Source organism: Momordica charantia (genome assembly GCF_013281855.1).
Source record: "Momordica charantia cultivar OHB3-1 chromosome 7 unlocalized genomic scaffold, Mcharantia_2.0 BLBB01000007.1, whole genome shotgun sequence".
Classification (NCBI taxonomy): Eukaryota; Viridiplantae; Streptophyta; class Magnoliopsida; order Cucurbitales; family Cucurbitaceae; genus Momordica; species Momordica charantia.
This window is the reverse complement of record NW_028275165.1, coordinates 19,102,755-19,122,011: the sequence shown is the minus strand read 5'-3', so window position 1 is coordinate 19,122,011 and position 19,257 is coordinate 19,102,755. Positions and strand designations below refer to the sequence as shown.

Below are 19,257 nucleotides of genomic sequence, written 5' to 3'. Positions count from 1 at the left end.
CAACAAGATGAGAGATTGGTTCAAGTTTCTTTCCTCTAGCACTTCAATGAAGAAAGTTTTCAGAAGATTTTCGTGATGGGAAAGAAGAAAAATCTTTAGCCAAAAAAAATAATAATAATAATAATAAACAAATAAAAAAAATTGGGTTTATAAGGACAACGACTATCATTCATGACATATAGATGAGATCAATTATTTCATTAATATGAAATCTTTGGGTGAAATCATATCATTGTGGAGATATTAAAGATATTGTTATTCATCGAAAGATGTAGTCATAGTATGATCTATGATTCTACTCTGTGCGGAGTTTTAGATAAGAGAACAAGCTCTGGTTTAATCCAAAAATGGATGGATGATTGACTACTTGAAGAGATGTTCAATAGTATTTTGGTACCGATGTCCTTAAAATGAAATAAAAAAACTTCTTTCACCACCCCGAATCCCTCGCAGACCACACAATTTTGTCCAAAAAATCATTAATTTTTGTTAACTTGTATGGTCCCTAGAGAGAGAGAGAGAGTTTGTTGTGTGGGTTTTACAGCTCGTGATGAAACAGAGAGAAAGAGCAGAGTGAAAAAGAGAGGCTGTTTTGTCAGGTTATTTAGTGGGTTTGGCCTGTTTTTCTCTCAAAATTCAAATCCTCTGCTTCGTTGGCTCTGAGTAGTTGGCAATTAAGCCCTTTGTCCTCTTGGTGAACTTTCCTAGGCCCTCTCTCTCTCCTCTCCTCCTCCAATCGATATCCAAAAACAACCCCATTTCAAATTTCTCTCTATTTTTCTTTTCTTCTGAGGTTCGACAAATCCTCTGCCTCTTCTTCCTCTCGCTTCCTTGGAAGAAGAACAGAGGAAACATCGTAGACTGAGAAAAATAAATAGACAGAGACAGGGGAATTTTGTTTGAGGAATGAATGGTGCTACAAATTCTGAACCAGACAACCCAGAATATGTCGAAATTGATCCCACCGGAAGATATGGAAGAGTACGTTTTGAAGTTTGAAGTTTTAAACCCATTGTTTCCCATCAATATATCTCGTGTTTTGTGTAACAAGTTTGGATTTTTATGTGAAACCCATTTCTTTTTTTGCATTGATTTCTTCAGTACAATGAAGTTCTCGGCAAAGGAGCATCGAAGACAGTGTAAGAAACAAGAATCTCTTCTGTTTCTCTTTTTTCTTTCTTTCTCCCACTTTTACCTGTTCTAATGGGTTTTGTCTTTTTTGTTTGTTGAAATTAGTTACAGAGCCTTCGATGAGTACGAAGGAATTGAAGTGGCGTGGAATCAAGTGAAGCTCTGCGATTTTCTCCAAACTCCTGAAGATCTCGAAAGGCTGTACAGGGAAATCCATTTGTTGAAGACTCTCAAACATAGAAACATTATGAAATTCTATTCTTCTTGGGTCGACACTGACAATAGAAACATTAATTTCGTCACAGAGATGTTCACTTCCGGCACTCTCAGACAGTGAGTTCCAATTTTCATGGAGTTTCCCCAAATGGGGTTTGGTAAAAATCTCTTCTTTTACTAAAATTTCTCTCGTTTGCAGATACAGGCTGAAGCACAAGAGAGTTAATATCAGAGCTGTGAAGCATTGGTGCAGACAGATTTTAAGAGGTCTTCTCTATCTTCATAGCCATGACCCGCCAGTAATCCACAGAGACCTTAAATGTGACAATATTTTTGTCAATGGGAATCAAGGGGAAGTTAAGATTGGTGATCTTGGGCTTGCTGCTATTCTTCGTAAATCCTATGTTGCTCGTTGCGTTGGTAGGTCGCAATTAAATTTATTGTAATCTATTGGGTTCTGTGATAATCGGAAGGTGTGTGTTCTCGAACTCTAGTAATGTCATCTTCATTTTCAGGAACACCGGAGTTTATGGCGCCGGAGATTTATGAAGAGGAGTATAATGAATTGGTGGATATATATTCTTTTGGAATGTGCATTTTGGAGATGGTTACTTTTGAATATCCATACAGTGAATGCTCCCACCCTGCTCAGATTTACAAGAAAGTTACATCAGTAAGAGTTCAGTTTTTTCTTTTTCAGCTTCATTTTATTTGTATCAATTTGGTTACATTTCTTCCATCTGTGTTCCTTTTTCCTTTTAGGGGAAGAAACCAGATGCTTTGTATAAGGTAAAGGATCTCGAGGTTCGGTATTTCGTCGAAAAATGCTTGGCTACTGTATCAACTAGGCTCTCTGCTAGGGAGCTTTTGAATGACCCTTTTCTTCAAGTTGATGGTTGTGATTCATTGCTGAGGCCAATGGACTACTATTCAGAATTTGATGAACTGAACAATCCCCTCATTAGAGGGCCTCTTTATGGAATTTCTCATGGTCCTTTGGACTATTTTGGTCATGAGGCTGAGAATGCTTTGGATTACCGTCATAATGAAGCGAGCGAAATTGATCTTTTTTCCTGTCAAGAGGATGAGCATTTGGAAGATGTTGATATTAGTATCAAAGGGAGAAGGCGAGGCGACGACAGCATATTTCTACGACTCCGAATTGCAGACAAAGAAGGCAAGGAAAAGAATCCCAATGAAGCTGAGAAATGGTTATGTCGATCTATGAATAACGATATGTTTCTCGTATTGCAGGTCGGATTCGGAACATCTACTTCCCCTTTGATTTGGAGAATGACAGTGCTGTGAGTGTTGCAAATGAAATGGTTTCAGAGCTTGACATTACTGATCAAGATGTGAAGAAGATTGCTGATATGATAAATGGTGAGATTGCTACATTGGTGCCTGAGTGGAAGAGGGGAACAAGCTCAGAGGAAACTGCAGACTGTTCTGATTCTAATGTTTGTCAAAATTGTGCTTTAAACAGTTCTATTTTGGATTACGTTTCGCCGAATAACCCCGGGAACAAGAACCTGCACATTCTTCAGTGTTCCGAAGAGCACGGATGCGCTTCCATCCATGGCCGTTTTGAAGAGATCACCTACCAAGTTGAAGGGTCAGAACAGTTCGGTGGAGATGAAAATTCGCATAGAAGATCATCCGAGAATTCGAGCGACATCCGGTACGCCGATATTTGGGCGCAAAGAGATGGACCAGAGATTGTCTCACATGAATCTGAAGAAGTCAGTTGCAATGAGTCACATGGAGCATTGGAACAGCCGGAACTGGAGAAGGAAGGAAGAAGTGTAAATATGGAGAATCATCAAACTAGAAACTCTTGCTCGTCGAATCCTTCTTCGATGTCGTTTGCTTTCCCCGACGATCACGAGAACGAAATTCGACAAGAACTCAGATGGCTCAAGGCTAAATACCAAATGCAGTTGAGGGAACTAAGGGATCAACAGTTGGGAGTCAAATCCAACGCCGGAGCTTTGGTATCCTTTGATGAAGCAGCAAAACATAAGCCTCTCCTCACAACCATCTCCTCTGGCAAGAATTTCACTCCACATCTCCCCCTTAAAGACAACATTTTGGAAAACCAGACGTTTCAACACGACATCAATGTCGTCGACGAGCCGTGTAGCCCTGAGCCGACGCTTACTGCCAAGAGTTTCTATACAGGAGCATTGTTTCCACATTCTCTTCAAAGAGCAACCTCCCTTCCTGTGGATGCTATAGACTTTTAGAATCCATTGGAAACTCTCACTAATACTACTCTCTCCTCACCAATAGTAACCCAACAACAAAATTGTTACTATAACAGATACAAGTTGTAAACTTTACTACTACTTGGCCTCTACTAAACAACGTCTCCCAAAACAAAAGGAAAAATACAGTAAAAAACAGCCCATTTGTTTTAATTAGTGGATGCTTTGTGAGTTTATGAGCTGTTTTTGGCCTTATTTGCTTGTCAATTGGCAAGCTGAAGGATGCCATTTCAAGGCACTTTCTTTTATGGTCCCTAAGCATTTTGAAGCTCATATTGAATTGGCATGAGCCTGATTGCCGCGGCATGCCCCAAGTTGGGCAACTTGGTTGGGGCCTTTAAATATGAGGCTCTTGTGGCTCTTTACCAATCCTTTGAAAACAAATAAGAAAACACACATCTTTCTTTTTGCTATTCTCATCCTTATCAAATCAAGAGTATGGTATATATTGTCCTTCTAATGCTTATGTTCATGTTTGAGCGGGTCGTTTTATTTTTAAGGTTAAGTTATAAGTTTCGTCTCTGAACTTCTAGAATTGTGTCAATTAAGTCCTCGTACTTTAAACAATTTTTACTAGGGTTTGGGACTTTTTTAAGGGCGTTTCTATGTGGTTTAAGTTTAAAGAGTTTCTAAGAGATACGTGAACTTTAAATTTTGTGTCTAGTGGATACTCGTTATTGACTCTACCAATTTAATGCTTACATGTCATGTTGTTGGTATAATTAAAGATTACTTTTGTGAGCTGATTTCAAGTAGATCAAGTGTTTAGTAATGTAGAGGGGTATGAGATACAAAATTAAAAATTTAATGACCTATTAATAACAGTTTAAAGTATATAGATAAAATAGACATAATTTCGAAAGTTTGTGACCTATTATAAATTTTTTTTTGAGTACATGGACTTAACAAGCACAATATTGAATATTCATGGCAAAACTTATAATTTAACCCATTTTCAAATTCTAAATGAAGATGTGGTTTCATAGCTAGATTTTTTTGGGATGCCAATTGATATTTGATAGGAAAAACCCTCCAACTTTTACCACAGTAGCAGAAAATAACTTTGAAGCACAAATGTGAAAAACTCTCCATTGAAGAAAGATTCAAAGCACATTACCTCACTGGGTAAAAAATATTACAATCACACGTAATTTTCTTCCTTACCCTATTAAAAAAAATACACTAGACGGATAAAATCTAAAATCATAAACTTATTTTGAAGCACGTTGGGTACAATCACCTTAGCGTGCTTTTAAGACATGCGATATTTGCTCTTCTAATATTTTTCCAAAAATCGAGCGATTACGAGACTGCATTTTTGAGGTAGCTTCAATGCATTAATGGCTGCTGCAAATGGCGGAAAGAGATTCCTGAGATCACTTTTTTTCTTAAAAGTGGCTCCAAAAGCCAGCCTTCCCACGTTGAATTGAATAGAAGAAAGTGGAGAAAAAAGTGGAAGGTATCCGTACCACCAGCAAAGCATGTCCCTTTGAAACCAAACACTTACAAACCCAACTTTCTCATTCTCAACATTCACTCAAATATACCTATCAAAAGCATTTTCTTTTCTCCTTGTATATCGAAATTTGTTGAGAATGCTGCTAAAGTCTCGTATAACTCGTATAAGAAAAACTGTGAAGGCTCCGATTTGAAACAGACGATATTATACTATTGTAAAAAGATAGAGAGGTTAGTTGTTCTGAATTATGATCACTCTGATCAACGAATTATTTAATATTGAGATGAACAATTAGAATTGCATACCTCCAATCGAAGTTTATCTTTGTATTTATAGGCGTAGATAGGTGGGTCCTACTTCGTCAGTTACTTTTAGGATGTGGGTAATGGACGATTATGAGTGGTCCTATTATACATCAGCTCAATCTTTACTAAGGTTGAGGTTGATACCGAGGCCCTAAAGTGTTATTCTTCAGTTATAGAAAGATTTAAGAGTTATTCCTCGATTCTTGTTAGCCTCTCTCCATCTTTCACATGGAAGGTCGTTTGACCTTGTCTAACATTATCAACAATCTAACAAAACTAAACTAACATAACTTATTGAGGACCGATGTTAAGACATCTTGTTCATTTGCTGGACGTCGAAGGTACAATTTAATTATACTTTACAAATCTGAAAGGGAAACCATCCAAATAGGCCCAAACTGAAAATTGAAAAAGACCATTCTACCCCAATGTCCAAGACAAATAAAGAGCCCTAAGCCCACAAATAAAAAGCCCAACAACAGTAAATAATATTTTTAAAAATCCCTAAATAAACATTTCATCTAAAACTCCCTGCATCACTGTGACGGGGAACAATGGTTTGCATTTTGCAATGCAAATAATACGAAAAGTAGGCCTTTTGGATTTAACTATTTTTCAAAAGTTTGGGCTCAACAAGTGGGCCTAATCAAAAACCCAGCCCACGAAATTCCGAACATTTATTTGAATACGGCCCATATTACAGCCCATCATCACCATCACGTCCAAGAAGGAAATATCCCGGTGCACTCGGAGTATGCTCACGCGCTCTGCTCGCGCGTGCCGACCAACTTCCTCGTCAATACCTTAACTAGGACGACCCCAACAAAACCAAAATACTACCCTATGAGCTATGCAGAATTGCAAACCCGAAAATAAAAAATTCCAAAAACGAAAAAAAAAATATATATAAATATATAGACATTCAAATTAAGTACAGTCAGAACTGTAAAAACAGCTAGCAATCTTCTTCTCCCACTGAGATCTTGCCACGCCATATTACAATCCACCGTAGCTCAGGTATCGTCCTACGTGGCCAGATCGTCACCGCTATCTGGCGTCCTGCTCCACCTAGGAAAACGAGATTTGGAGGGAAAAAGAAATAAAAAAGAAAAAAAAGAAATAATCTGAGTATTGTGCTTGAAAAATAAATGAAAGGGAGGGGGAAAAGAGAGAGGAGGAAAAAAAAGACTGCAAATTTTTATAATTGGTTTGGTTTTTAATAAAGTGGGCATGACGATCCTAACTAAGAGACTTGTGTCTGATCAGTTTCGTACGTCGGGGCATTGAGCGGCCAATTGAAGCCAATTTCCGGCCACGGAATTCTAGAGCTTTCTGTAGAGGTAAGATTCTTGATATCTCGTCCCCGGTGGGGGGTGCTTCTGTTTCGGTTTTTCTATTGGAAATCTTGGGGAATCGGGTCTGTTTGCTTCAGATCTGATAGTTTTGGTCGGGGTCTTTCGGGGGTATCAAATTAGGGTTCGTGTGGGCTGGATTATATTGGGTTTGCCGGCGAGCTCAATTTTATTATGGAGGAAAATTTCGTAATTTAGGGTTCTTGCCTTTGGGGTTGATTCACATGGAGGACGGTGTGAGATCTGCTGGTCCGTCGGGGGTTTTGGTGAAGACTAGGAACTCCTCTGGTTGCTTAATTGTTAGGAAAAAAGAGGATGGATTAGGAGGCGCCGCCGGTTCTTCAAGCTCACGCTTGCTGAATGCAAAGAAGGAGAAGAAGAGGCCGAGGTTGGTTTTGAGTGATTCTGGGTCCAGTGATGAGGTATTGCTGCCCCATCGCAGGCGGGTTGGTTCCGAAACCATTCGGGTTTGTAATGGTTTGAATTCTTTTGAAAAGGATATTGTGGACGAGAGTGGTAGTAGCAGAAAGAAGGATAGGTTGCAGTATGATAATCGGAATGATGATGGTCTGATCAACAGGATCGATGTGGATGGTTTGAGAAGAAATATGGACAACTTAGATGTCTTTGAGTTCAATGAGTACGATGAAATTGATGGTGAGAACAGGCGGAGGAAGCATTTTAATGGCAGTGGAGAAAGACGGTATCTTAGTTCCGTTAACCTGCCCCAAGGTGGCACCGAGAGGGAATTTGGAACCACTTCTAGCAGGCATGCTGTTGCGGACAAGAGAAAGAACTTGTATGTAGATCAAACCAATAGCTTTGACCGGGACAGGCCTCCCAGGAAGACTAATTTTGACACAGATAATGATGGTGCTCATCTCCCTATATCTTTGTTGAGAGAGAAGTTTAAGGGTCATTCTGATGAAGCAATCAGGGTTCAGGGGAAGAATGGAGTTCTGAAGGTCATGGTAAACAAGAAGAAGAATGTGAGTGGAGCTCCTGACATTTATGATCATCGCAAACTAGAACAAAGTAGAAAGAGTCTAAGGACTGAAGATACTTTGAAGAGGAAAATGTTAGTTACACCTTCAGTTTACCCAGAAACTCAACCTCATGTGAAACAGGATCCTTTTATAAAGCCAGAGAAGGACCATGCAGATTTTCAAACATCAGCATCAACAAAAACTGGCAAGGGTTGCAGTTGGGACTCAGGTGATAGCAGTGTTTCATTGAAGCCCAGAAAAAAGGTTGCTGAAGCTCACAAATCTACCAAGAGGGCAAGCTGTGAAGTTGAGAAAACTCCATGTGAAGAGGCTCCCCCAAGTACAGCAAAGGAAGGAAAGGTAAAACGAGGAAGTGGAACGGAAAAACAAAAGCTACGTGAAAGGATCAGGGGAATGCTCCTTAGTGCTGGCTGGAGAATTGATTACAGACCTAGAAGGAATAGAGATTATTTAGATGCTGTCTATGTTAATCCCGCTGGAACAGCTTATTGGTCAATTATTAAGGCTTATGATGCCCTTCAAAAGCAATTAAATGAAGAAGGAGCAGAGGCTAAACCTAGTGCTGACGGTTCATTTATGCCAATATCAGACGATATTCTTAGTCAATTAACCAGGAAAACTCGAAAGAAAATTGAGAAAGAATGGAAAAGTAAGCGAAGAGATGATAGTGACAGCGAAAATGGCAAAGAAGTAAGTGCACCGAGATCTGTTGGTACCAAAAATGACATGGACAGCATGGACAGTGATAGCAATGAAGAAAAATTAAGCTCTTTTATAAAGCAGGGTGGAAAATCTTTTAAAAATAAATCAAACGAGAATGGGTTTCCCAGTGTCAACTCAAAAGGTCAAAGTTCTAGTAAGCATTCACGTGACACCATTGGAAAACCTTCTTCTGGATTCAATTCACGTATTTTACATGGAAGGAAAGGAAGAAAGCTTGGATTGTTGGTTCGTGGATCTAGTAAGGGGTTAGATTCAGAGAATGATGGGTTTGTTCCATATACTGGTAAAAGGACTCTACTTTCCTGGCTTGTTGATTCTGGAACTGTGCAGTTGAGCCAAAAGGTCCGGTACATGAATCGTAGACAGACCCGAGTGATGCTCGAGGGGTGGATTACCAGAGACGGCATTCATTGTGGTTGCTGTAGCAAAATCCTTACTGTTTCGAAGTTTGAGATTCATGCTGGAAGCAAACTACGCCAACCCTTTCATAACATCTTTTTGGAGTCTGGGGTTTCTCTTCTGCAGTGCCAGATAGATGCATGGAATAGACAGGAGGAGGGTAAACGCCTCAGTTTCCACACAGTGGAAATTGACGGCGATGATCCAAATGATGATACGTGTGGTATCTGTGGAGATGGTGGAGACTTGATCTGTTGTGATGGGTGTCCATCAACTTTTCATCAGAGCTGTTTAGACATTCAGGTGTGTGTTTAGTTCTTCCTTCTTGCTGGTTTATAGGTTCATCCCTATTGTGTTGCAAGGTGTACCGTATCTTTTTCCATCATTAATCCCCATTCTCTTGTGGTCCCTTGCCACTTGTTCAATTTTATTTATTGGTCACAATTTATGATTGTAAATTTCTTAAGAAGCTGGAAAGATTGTATAACTGAGTTTAGGGAGTTATGTGCAGATGAGGATGGGATTATTTGTTTGGACATTCTCTCACAGGCATGTGTACACACAAAATTTTGTATAGTAAGCTGTGAAAATTGGCATTGACTGTGGTTTTTGTGATTTAACACGTTTTATTTGTCTCTGTCCTCTCTTCCCTTCTCTTTGTATGAGTTATTTTAGCTCATTTTATGTTTTTGATCAGTTATCCCCAAATAAAAGTTATTTATTATCAACCAGGAATTAGTTTAGCGTAGATTAGTTGAATACTTTGTCTCATGTTGGCTTGGTATCTCGATATTTATATATATGTATATTTTCGCACACACAATTGGGGGAAGCCACTATTCTATATGGTTTCCTTCAAACTTAAAGCAGCGAAATTTGTGTATTCGTTTCCAAATATTTACAAATACACAAGATTTGACCCTTGATTGTTTCTTCCTTTGTTACAGATTCCTCCTGGCGACTGGCACTGCCCAAATTGTACTTGCAAGTATTGTGGAGTTGCCAGTGTTGATGTTTCTCACGGAGACGATAACGTTGGTTCTGTGATATCAAGTTGTATGTTATGTGAGAAAAAATGTACGACTTTAATTCCTTTTATCGGTTTTGTCTTCTCTCTTGCTCTCTCAACCACTGTGATTTTAGAATTTTTATTTTGGTTATTGCCGCAGTTCATGAATCTTGCATTCAAGAGATGGATACTTCTATTTCCAATGGTGCAATCACTTCTTTTTGTGGCAAGACCTGCCGAGAGGTAGCAAAAATTTTCTATTTCTTTCATCTCTCGTGTCTTCTCTTTTACTATGACTTAAAAATTTTCGTTAGATATTTGTTACTGTGGATGATTAAGTTTGTTGAGAAATTTTGGTAATTACTTACCTTTTCATCGGTTTGTTCTTTTTGTTTTTGTGAAGATTCTTACGGATGTGTTCGTTTTCGATATGTCTAGCTTACTATTGATGAAAACCACCAAGAGATTAATTAAACCAGAGCCAAACATTTCTTTTCTTTCTTTGTTTCTTGTTCCGTTAGTGATGCTCCAACGATTGCTTTATGTAGACCTGCATACATATTTGGTTGATAATTAAGTTCTCATGCAACTTTAAGACATTTCAATAACTAAAAGTTGGACTAGTATTAATATGATTTCTCAACATTAGAAGTTGCAATCTGTCCGAGATGGAAGGGTAGAATTTAAAATTTTTTAAATGAACTCCAATTGTCTTTTTTCTTTTTTTTTTTCCTAATGAAAATATAGTTATATGATTTTCATGTTTCATAACGTTTTGACAAACAAATCTTTGTTTGATTAAAACCTTTTATTTTCAAGAAAATTTAGGTAATTGACCATATCTTGATTACTCTTATTTAATCTTATTTTGTGCACAGCAGCCACTTGGTGCAAGTTAGAAAAATCTTTTTGCAATTACTCTTTTAGATTTTTATTTTATTTTATTTTTTTGTAAATTTCATTACATCAATGAAAGAGTTGCTGTTTCCCTTAAAAAAAACCTCTTGTCGTGGAACTTTTCCTTTTTAATGTTCATGTACCTTGGAGCTTCTCCCTGTTATGCTTCAATCACTTGAATGTGGTAGTGAATATGGACTTCCATGATATTGTGCTTTTTGTCTGTGCATGCTGGTGACCATGTCGTGATAAGGTTCCTAAGTTACTACATTACCCTGGTGGATGTTTTCTAATTTCAAGTTGTTCTAAGAAATTCTATTTCTCCCCACTGAAATATTCCCAGAGTATTAATTTTTGTTTTTTACAGCTTTTTGAGAGTTTGCAGAAGTATCTTGGGGTGAAACATGAATTAGATGCAGGATTCTCATGGTCTCTCGTTCGTAGAACTAGTGAAGATTCAGATGCATCTCTTCGAGGACTTTCTCAAAGGATTGAATGCAATTCTAAACTGGCTGTTGCATTAACAGTTATGGATGAATGCTTTTTGCCTATTGTTGACAGGAGGAGTGGGATAAATCTAATTCATAATGTTCTCTATAACTGTGGGTAAGAAGAGCTGTTTTCTTGACTGAAGTAAAAATGATGTAGTTTGTTTCCAATCATCTTGATTTTGATATTCTAAGAGTGCTCTTTCAAGTGATAACATATCATGAAGACAAGCTTGGTTTTATTCCATTGTTACCATTAACAATATTTCTTAGCTCTTTATGTTAACTGTTGTACTTGCTGAAATTTCTATTATCCGATTAGGTGGTACTGAGCATCCGGTGAACAAGTACTTTCATTTTTTTTTTGGACAAGAAACATAAACTTTTCAGTGAGATTTTTATTAAAGAGAAACATTACTTTCAATTTCTTGATATTCTGATACAGAATTCATTCTTGTCTTGCAATCTTCCTTTGTATTGTCTATACTTCTATTGGCACGCTACAAGCTTTTCTCTCTCTCTATCTCTCTTCACTTTTACGTTTACTTTTGCTATATCTACTTAATGTTGGTTGCTCCAACATGGATAAAACTGCTTGATCACAATCTCCTGCAAATTTTTTGTTTTCAAAATCATTTTCTTAACAAGGTAATTGATGAGTTTTATGTTTAACTTTTCAGATCAAACTTTTATAGGCTGAACTATAGTGGCTTCTACGCTGCCATTTTGGAAAGGGGTGATGAAATCATCTCTGCAGCAACAATCAGGTATCACGCATCACACTTTATGGTTTTGTGTGTTCATATTAGCTTGGTATTGGCAGAAGGAAAAAAAATCAAATAGACCGAGCTGTGGATTGAAATATTTGTATGTTTCTAAATGTAAATTTGATTGATGAATGATTTAGGAGAGTTCATGTTCTGGTTTTTGTATGGCTTGTTTTTTGGCAGTTGTACTGATCTTGCCAGTTGATGGGTTGTAAATTGGTTCTAGTTGTATTATCGTGTAAGTGTGCAAGTAAGGGATTTCATTTGCATAAGAAGGTTTTTCCACAAATCCTCAGAATGCTTCTGTGTGATTTTATCGGATGCTGTAAAGTTGCAGTGCTGTTATATTGGAACTTTAATGTTCTAAAAACAGAACTCTCCTTTTGGATTTATTTGATCCATTAAAAGAAAACGAGCCTTCATTGTCAGGTGGGGTTTTTAGAAAGGCTCCTGAACTTGTAGTCAGCTTTGATGGGAGGGACTTAATACGGGAGAGTCTATATACATCTTTTCTTTTCTTTTGGTGGTCCGTAGGTAGGGAGTTGTTGTCAAGTGTAGTTGTGTGTCCAGTTAGTGAGTTTTAGATATGATAGTAAAAGTTGAAGACTTCATTTGATAAAAGTTAGCTTTTACATATAATCGATAATTCATCTTCACGGATTTGAGATGTTTTAATCTTATGACTTTCTGGATAAAGATATGCCTACAAGATGGAGTGTTTGACTTTTTTTATTCTTGCTTGGGTTGTATGGTTTTGCTGATGTGTGCTATCTTTTATATGGTTAGGTTTCATGGGACTAAGTTAGCTGAGATGCCATTCATTGGAACCCGCCATATCTATAGACGTCAAGGAATGTGCCGTCGGCTTTTTTGTGCAATTGAATCCGTAAGTTACAAGAAAGATGTTACTTAATCTCATCCTATTTGTTGGTAGTTTACGGTCATGGGTTTGAAAAAAGTTATATTTTGAACTTCTTTTCTTCAATGCCTCAAACCTCTATTGTGTTTTTCTTCTGTTTAGGCTCTCCGCATGTTCAAGGTTGAGAAACTGATTATACCAGCAATCGCTGAACTCATGCATACATGGAATGTGATTTTTGGCTTTAGTCCTTTGGAGCAATCACTCAAGCAAGAAATGAGATTGATGAATATGTTGGTGTTCCCTGGTACAGACATGTTGCAGAAGTTGTTAATCAAAGAAACAACTGTTGAGGATAATGCTACTTCTGGCTCAGGTTTTGATATAGATGTCTTTGTTGTTTGTTTGCTTTATTTTTTCTTTTTCCTTTTTTTAATTGGTTTGTCTGCTAATGTTTATTCGTCTGTTTATGCTTAAAAGGTGCAAAGCAAACGGATTGTGGAAGTACAGAGCTCTGTAGTCCTAAGATCGATACAGAGACCTCATCTGGGCATGAACCTCAAAGTTGTGATGACAATGAACGGCATAACTCTAAGGAGATAACAAACGAAGTAATTGTCACTGACCGGAATCCTGAATCCGTGTCTGTTTCTCAAAACGATACTTCCGTGGTGAATAGTTCCCTGGATGCATTTCATGAAGTTAAACCTTCATGTTTGCCAAAGGAAGCTGTAAATTCAGATTCTCATTCTGGTGATGAATCTGCTAAATGTCCCTTAGACAGGAAATGTTCGTCTCCATCTGATGCAAGGTGCGACCCTCTTCCAACCAAAAATAAGCCTGAAGTTCACCATGGCATAGAGGACCATTCGCGGTCCACTTCCCAATGTATGGCAGTTGACACATCAGACAGTTTTCACGAACCTAAGGCTGACTCTTATGCTGGGCACAAGTTGGCTGAATCTGGTTCTGAGAAGAAATCTGTTCCTTCAACTTTAGTGAATGGCACTGATGAGTTCGAAAATACACCCATAATGGATTCTTCTGAAGATGATTCTTTGAATAAGATTAATGGCCATGATTGTGAAGAAGATGCCCATGCTGATGCTCTTAAACCTGCTCATTCGGATGAAAATTTTGCCGATGGCATTGTCTGTGAAAGTCCACTTGTCCATACTGCTGGTTTGTGTGGCACTAATGGACGCCCCTTGGATATTTTATCTGATTGCAAAAATCCAATAGCTTGTGGGAAAGAAGCTATTTCTGAGGGAATGTGTTGCAGCGAAAATTCTTCACATTCAAGTGGGGATTTGCAGGAAGATAGAGCTGAATCTGGTTCAGTTTGATAAATTTGAGACTCCAAGTTGATGTTTCATCTCCAAATTACCTGGGCTATTTCTCGTGCCAACCAGTTTGCTGGTTTCTGCAGGGCTCTGTTGCTAAATGACTTGTGCTTAACTTGAGAACGAGTTGCAATAATCAATATTGCTATTTGACGGGATTTATTCAACTTTACGCTGAGTTTGGCAATTTAGATCATAATCCAACTTGGGTGATTGTTAACATGATTTTTTCGGCCCTGGAGTTCTCAGAGGTGTCCTTGATGGAGGAAGTAGCATGGTTCTGTTCACTGCCTATCTCTTCTGAAATTGCTGCTGTGATATATGAACTCAATATGGCTGGCTAGCTTTGAAGCTCAGACTCCATGGTCTGGTGAGATCCCGCTTCGGTTTAATAGGTTCGGTATCGGTACCTCTTCAAACCAGCACATATTATAGAAATGGAGCATTTCCATTCATGATCAAGGTAAGCTAATCTGTTGGAGCAAAATCCTGTTGTAGTATTAGTGATTGATTACATGGTTCCAGCGCCACGATGTCTCGACAGTATCTGTTAACCGGCGAGGTGATCACCATCACAAGAGAGCTAGAGAATTTAAAATTCTGTAGGTTTTGTGGTGGGGTGTTTAAGATAAATATATTGATATTCATTCATATGAGCATCCTTTTGTATAGGCTGTTTGCTGGAATCTCCAAGCTTTATAGTCATCTCTCATTTTGTTGTGTATTTTTTGCTGCTGTTTGTGTATCAGGGCATCTTCTAATTTCAGAAAATTCAGCATTTTTCTCGGAAGCTACTTCTTTTCCAACCATGAGAGTTGATGGTTGGTTTAAGTTTAAGGTGTGGGAAAGAAAAAAAAAAGAGTAAAAGAAAGATATAGTTTTTAGTCCCTGTAAGAGATGGTGAGTCCATTGTTCTCTTCTCTAACTGTTGTTGGAATTACTTCTTATATGAAGATGAAATTGTAATTATCTGATGCACCTGTATTTCGTTTGAAATTTGTTTTTTCAATTACTTTTTATATGATTCTTTTTCCAAACACATAAATGGTGTAATACTACTGTGTTAAATGAACTTTTGAAGAGTGACATGATTCATATCTAACTCAAATTCAAACTTGATGTAAATAAGTTTAGTGCAAGTAGGGGAGATTTGAGCGTCCCGTAATGATCAGATTGGTGCTCATAAGGTTGTAAGTCCGAATTTTCAGTTCTACATGTTATAAAAATGATCATTGAGATTTTAGTACTACAAAAATTTAGAGGCGTATGCTTTTGATGAAATTTTGTTATAATTTTGAGTTGTCTAGGTATATTTCTAAAAAAAATATATAATCTATGAATTCATTAAAAAGCTAGCTTATTTAAAAATATGTTAAAATATTATTTTATTTTGTATACTTTCAATTTTTATTTATTTTAAAAATTTTTAAAATATCTATTTTAATTGTTGTATTCTCTAACTTTGGTATATTTAATCTTTGTACTTCTGAAATGTTCTTTTGGTTCACGTGGATCGTTTTGTCCATTCATTTATTTTTTATCTCATTTTTTCTATCATAATTTCAACATGACACTATATTCAATGTTCTTTTTAAAATGTAGTCATAATTTTATATTAAAATAATTTCTATTATATAGAATTTGTATTAAAATTTTGCAAACAAAAACCGAAATGAATATTTTAAAAATAGTTAAGAGTATCTTCAAATTTCCAATATCCAACTTCCAACCCCAAGGATTGGAAGCATCGTATTAAAAGATAATTTATTAAGGTAAAATCACAGCGAGAAAAATGGAATCTTTTTTCTTCCAGGGTTGAGGACCTTCAGTTTTGACTTTGGGAGGCCACCTTCGTTGGTCTCAGGTATTTTTGTTTACAGTTAAACCCAAAATCCCCTTTCTAATGGAGCTTTCTGCATCTCCCCGCCTCCTAAATTCTCCCACTTTGCTGATGCTTCTGAGACCCAAGGTCGGGATTAGGGTTCCTCAAATTCCTTCCTCGCCATTCCATCTTCATCGCTCTGTTTTATCTGTCAAACTCAGTGACAGAATGGAATTTAAAAGGACAGTGAATTGTGCTTCTTCATCTCAAGGAAACGGGTCACCGGTAGTCACTTCTTCAAATGCTTCAGGTTGAGTCTGAACCCAGTTCTGAATATACTCACTGATTTTCGTCATGGGCTTTCTGAAATTGATGGTGCTCCTCGTGATTTTTTATTTTTTTTCTGTTCGAATTTTCAGGACCTCGAGTTGGCGAAGTGAAAAGGGTCACTAAAGAAACGAATGTATCGGTCAAGATAAACTTGGATGGCTCTGGGATTGCGGATAGTAGTACTGGGATACCATTTCTTGATCATATGTTAGATGTTAGTGGTTCCCCAATTTTGTACTCGAAATTCTCTTTTTCTTTTAAGAAAGCTCCTAACTGAGAGTAACTGGTTGTTTTTAGCTTCTTCCTATCTGAAATTTGGATTACAATAGTATTTTTGCTGTGGAATTTGTTATATAGTAGTTCTTTTGATTGTATCGGTGACTAATTTTGTTTATTTGATCATGTTAGCAACTTTCTTCACACGGGCTTTTTGACGTGCACGTAAGGGCTACGGGAGACATCCACATTGATGATCATCACACCAACGAAGATGTTGCCCTTGCAATTGGATCGGTATTGCATAATCTATTACATAAGTTGAAATTCTTAGTTTTCCAGATTGTATTACTGTATGACTGGAGACATTTTCTATGTCGATAGGTTCAGTGTCAAATTATCAGGCAAAATTCCATCATATTTTCTACTGCAAGTTAATACGCTAGATATTCTTGCTCTTTAGGCTTTGCTGAATGCACTTGGTGATCGGAAAGGAATTTACCGGTTTGGAGACTTCTCAGCTCCTCTTGATGAAGCACTTATACATGTCTCCCTAGTATGATCCTGCGACATTCTTCTTTACTTAAGCTTTCATGTTCTTGGTGTTAATAATCACTTTTAGATTATTTGTCAATGCAAGTTATAATTGTCTTCCACTGCAAACTAACCTTCAATTACCTTAAATGATTCACTTGTTAGAGAATAAGTCTCATAGTTTCAGAATTCAGAGCAATAACTCTAATGGGGTGGGGCAATGATGTAATTGCTAGAGCTAGACAATTTGTGATTTAGGGTGAGTGTTCGATGACTTTTGGGACGGTGAAAAGTGCTTTAAGCCCACTAAAAGCATTTTTCAATATTTATATAGTATTTGATTATGTAATTAAAAGTGATGTTGAAGATTCTAAGAAGACTAAAAAAATACTTTAATTGCATTTTAGGAGAATCACTCAATTAGTTGTTCTTCCAAAAGTACTTAGAGAAAAAGTGCTTTCATTGAAACTTGAGAGTATTTTCACTATGCACCCTTAAGCTAAGATAGGCTTAAGATTAGAGCTGTCTGTAAATCAGTTAGAGCAGGGAAGTGGCAGGGTTGGGAAATGGGAAGGATTTATAGTAGCTTTTGGAACCTATGGTTAGGAGAGTTGAGACCTCTTATATGTTCGAAGATTAAAATCTGCATTTTGTATATATTCTGATTTTGCAAGTATATTTTATGCCTTTGCGTGTATTGATTCCTTCTTCTGCATTCTAGTAACTTCAGTTAGAGTTAATATACAGGATTTATCTGGACGACCTCATTTGAGTTATGACCTAGAGATACCTACTGAGAGAGTTGGAACATATGACACTCAGGTGATCAAAACAGTTCTTTTTTCATTTATGCTTTCATGCCATCATCTCGGTGGACCTAATTTGATCTTGTTTCTATTGGAATGGTTTCTAACACTTATATTTTTATGTTAAATCTAATCCTCATAGTTGGTGGAGCATTTTTTCCAGTCTCTGGTGAATACTTCCGGTATGACTCTTCACATTCGACAGGTATAAGAAACTTGGAGCAGTTTTATAACATGATGGAATAAAGCCCCAAAACAATGAATCATGTAACTCTTTCAATTCTTGTTGTATTTGCCTCATTTGCAATAATCTGTTTTCATAGTCCTAATTGTGCATTACAATTATGTCTATTGGAAGATTTTTAAAATATATTGTTTCTGCATGAGTCAAAGTTCCTTATCTTATGATTATCCATCAGTCTCATGATTGTACTATATATAATATAGCTATATTGGATGTCCAGTTTTTGTAGCTAACTTCTGTTCTAAATTTTTTCTTTTCAAAAACAACTTGTTGACGAACAGCTTTCTGGAAAGAATTCTCATCATATTATTGAAGCAACATTCAAAGCATTTGCCAGGGCCCTCAGACAAGCAACGGAGTGTGATCCACGTCGACTTGGCACTGTGCCCAGGTATGATTTCCTATTTGTCCACTTGGTTGTCTATCTCTTTTCTTTCTAAGCTATACTATACATCAATTGAATTACCTTTGACATGTCGTGACAATGTTTCTTTTGTTTGGTCTACAGTTCAAAAGGTGTGTTATCACGTAGTTGATTGTCGACATCATCATGGAAAGACTAATTTGTGCATACAGTAAGGTATATTTGATCGGAGCTCCACTTTATAAGCGAATGATTAACGCTTGCTTCGGTCCTGTTTGGAGATGGATGTTTGAGCAGAAAGGTGATGGCTGAAGGATTCTTGTATGGTTGATGATAGAACAATATTGTATATGAAAATAGCTTATGCTTCAGCTTGACTCATTTTTCGTCATATGTCTCTGTTGTAATGATATTTATACATTTGATACCCAGTGCCGTCTCGCACTTTTTTTTTTTGGGCCTCGTGCTTAAATTCTAAAGGATTATTGTGCTTTAGTGTGCCTTGAGCAAAACACTGCTTCTGTTGAATAATACTGACCAACAAAGGCTCAAATTCAGTGGCTGAGGATTGATTTATTTTATTTATTCTTATTTTATCTTTTTATTCATTATGCATTTGGGAGAGAGGATAAGAGCAGAAATGGCTTATCCAGATGTTAGGAAGTTCTAAAATTTGTAGTATTTCACTAGAAAATTATGAATTTCATTGTAGTCCAAAA

General features: G+C 37.2%; 3 protein-coding genes across 4 annotated transcripts; all 3 read left to right on the top strand.

Annotated features, from left to right (window-relative positions):
* Nucleotides 1–472: 472 nt before the first annotated feature.
* Nucleotides 473–4,027, top strand: LOC111009721 (putative serine/threonine-protein kinase WNK9). Its single transcript, XM_022282911.2, has 7 exons — nt 473–981; nt 1,102–1,139; nt 1,237–1,464; nt 1,547–1,767; nt 1,863–2,020; nt 2,110–2,524; nt 2,602–4,027. Exons 1-7 carry the CDS (start codon nt 907–909, stop codon nt 3,591–3,593), a joined length of 2,127 nt encoding a protein of 708 aa, XP_022138603.1. The 5' UTR covers nt 473–906; the 3' UTR covers nt 3,594–4,027.
* Nucleotides 4,028–6,506: 2,479 nt separating this feature from the next.
* LOC111009619 (uncharacterized) lies at nt 6,507–15,196 on the top strand. The gene is made up of 8 exons (XM_022282757.2): nt 6,507–9,162; nt 9,807–9,936; nt 10,029–10,111; nt 11,133–11,371; nt 11,934–12,020; nt 12,807–12,906; nt 13,042–13,255; nt 13,360–15,196. Exons 1-8 carry the CDS (start codon nt 6,955–6,957, stop codon nt 14,223–14,225), a joined length of 3,927 nt encoding a protein of 1,308 aa, XP_022138449.1. The 5' UTR covers nt 6,507–6,954; the 3' UTR covers nt 14,226–15,196.
* Nucleotides 15,197–16,017: 821 nt separating this feature from the next.
* Nucleotides 16,018–19,095, top strand: LOC111009910 (imidazoleglycerol-phosphate dehydratase 1, chloroplastic). Of its 2 annotated transcripts, XM_022283145.2 has the most exons (8): nt 16,020–16,354; nt 16,464–16,588; nt 16,783–16,887; nt 17,054–17,146; nt 17,872–17,946; nt 18,073–18,135; nt 18,456–18,565; nt 18,683–19,095. In XM_022283145.2, exons 1-8 carry the CDS (start codon nt 16,126–16,128, stop codon nt 18,708–18,710), a joined length of 828 nt encoding a protein of 275 aa, XP_022138837.1. In that variant the 5' UTR covers nt 16,020–16,125; the 3' UTR covers nt 18,711–19,095. The 2 variants fall into 2 exon arrangements, 1 of the variants encoding a protein (XP_022138837.1); XR_002601285.1 differs by lacking the exon at nt 18,683–19,095 and having other exon boundaries at nt 16,018–16,354; nt 18,073–18,197.
* Nucleotides 19,096–19,257: the final 162 nt, after the last annotated feature.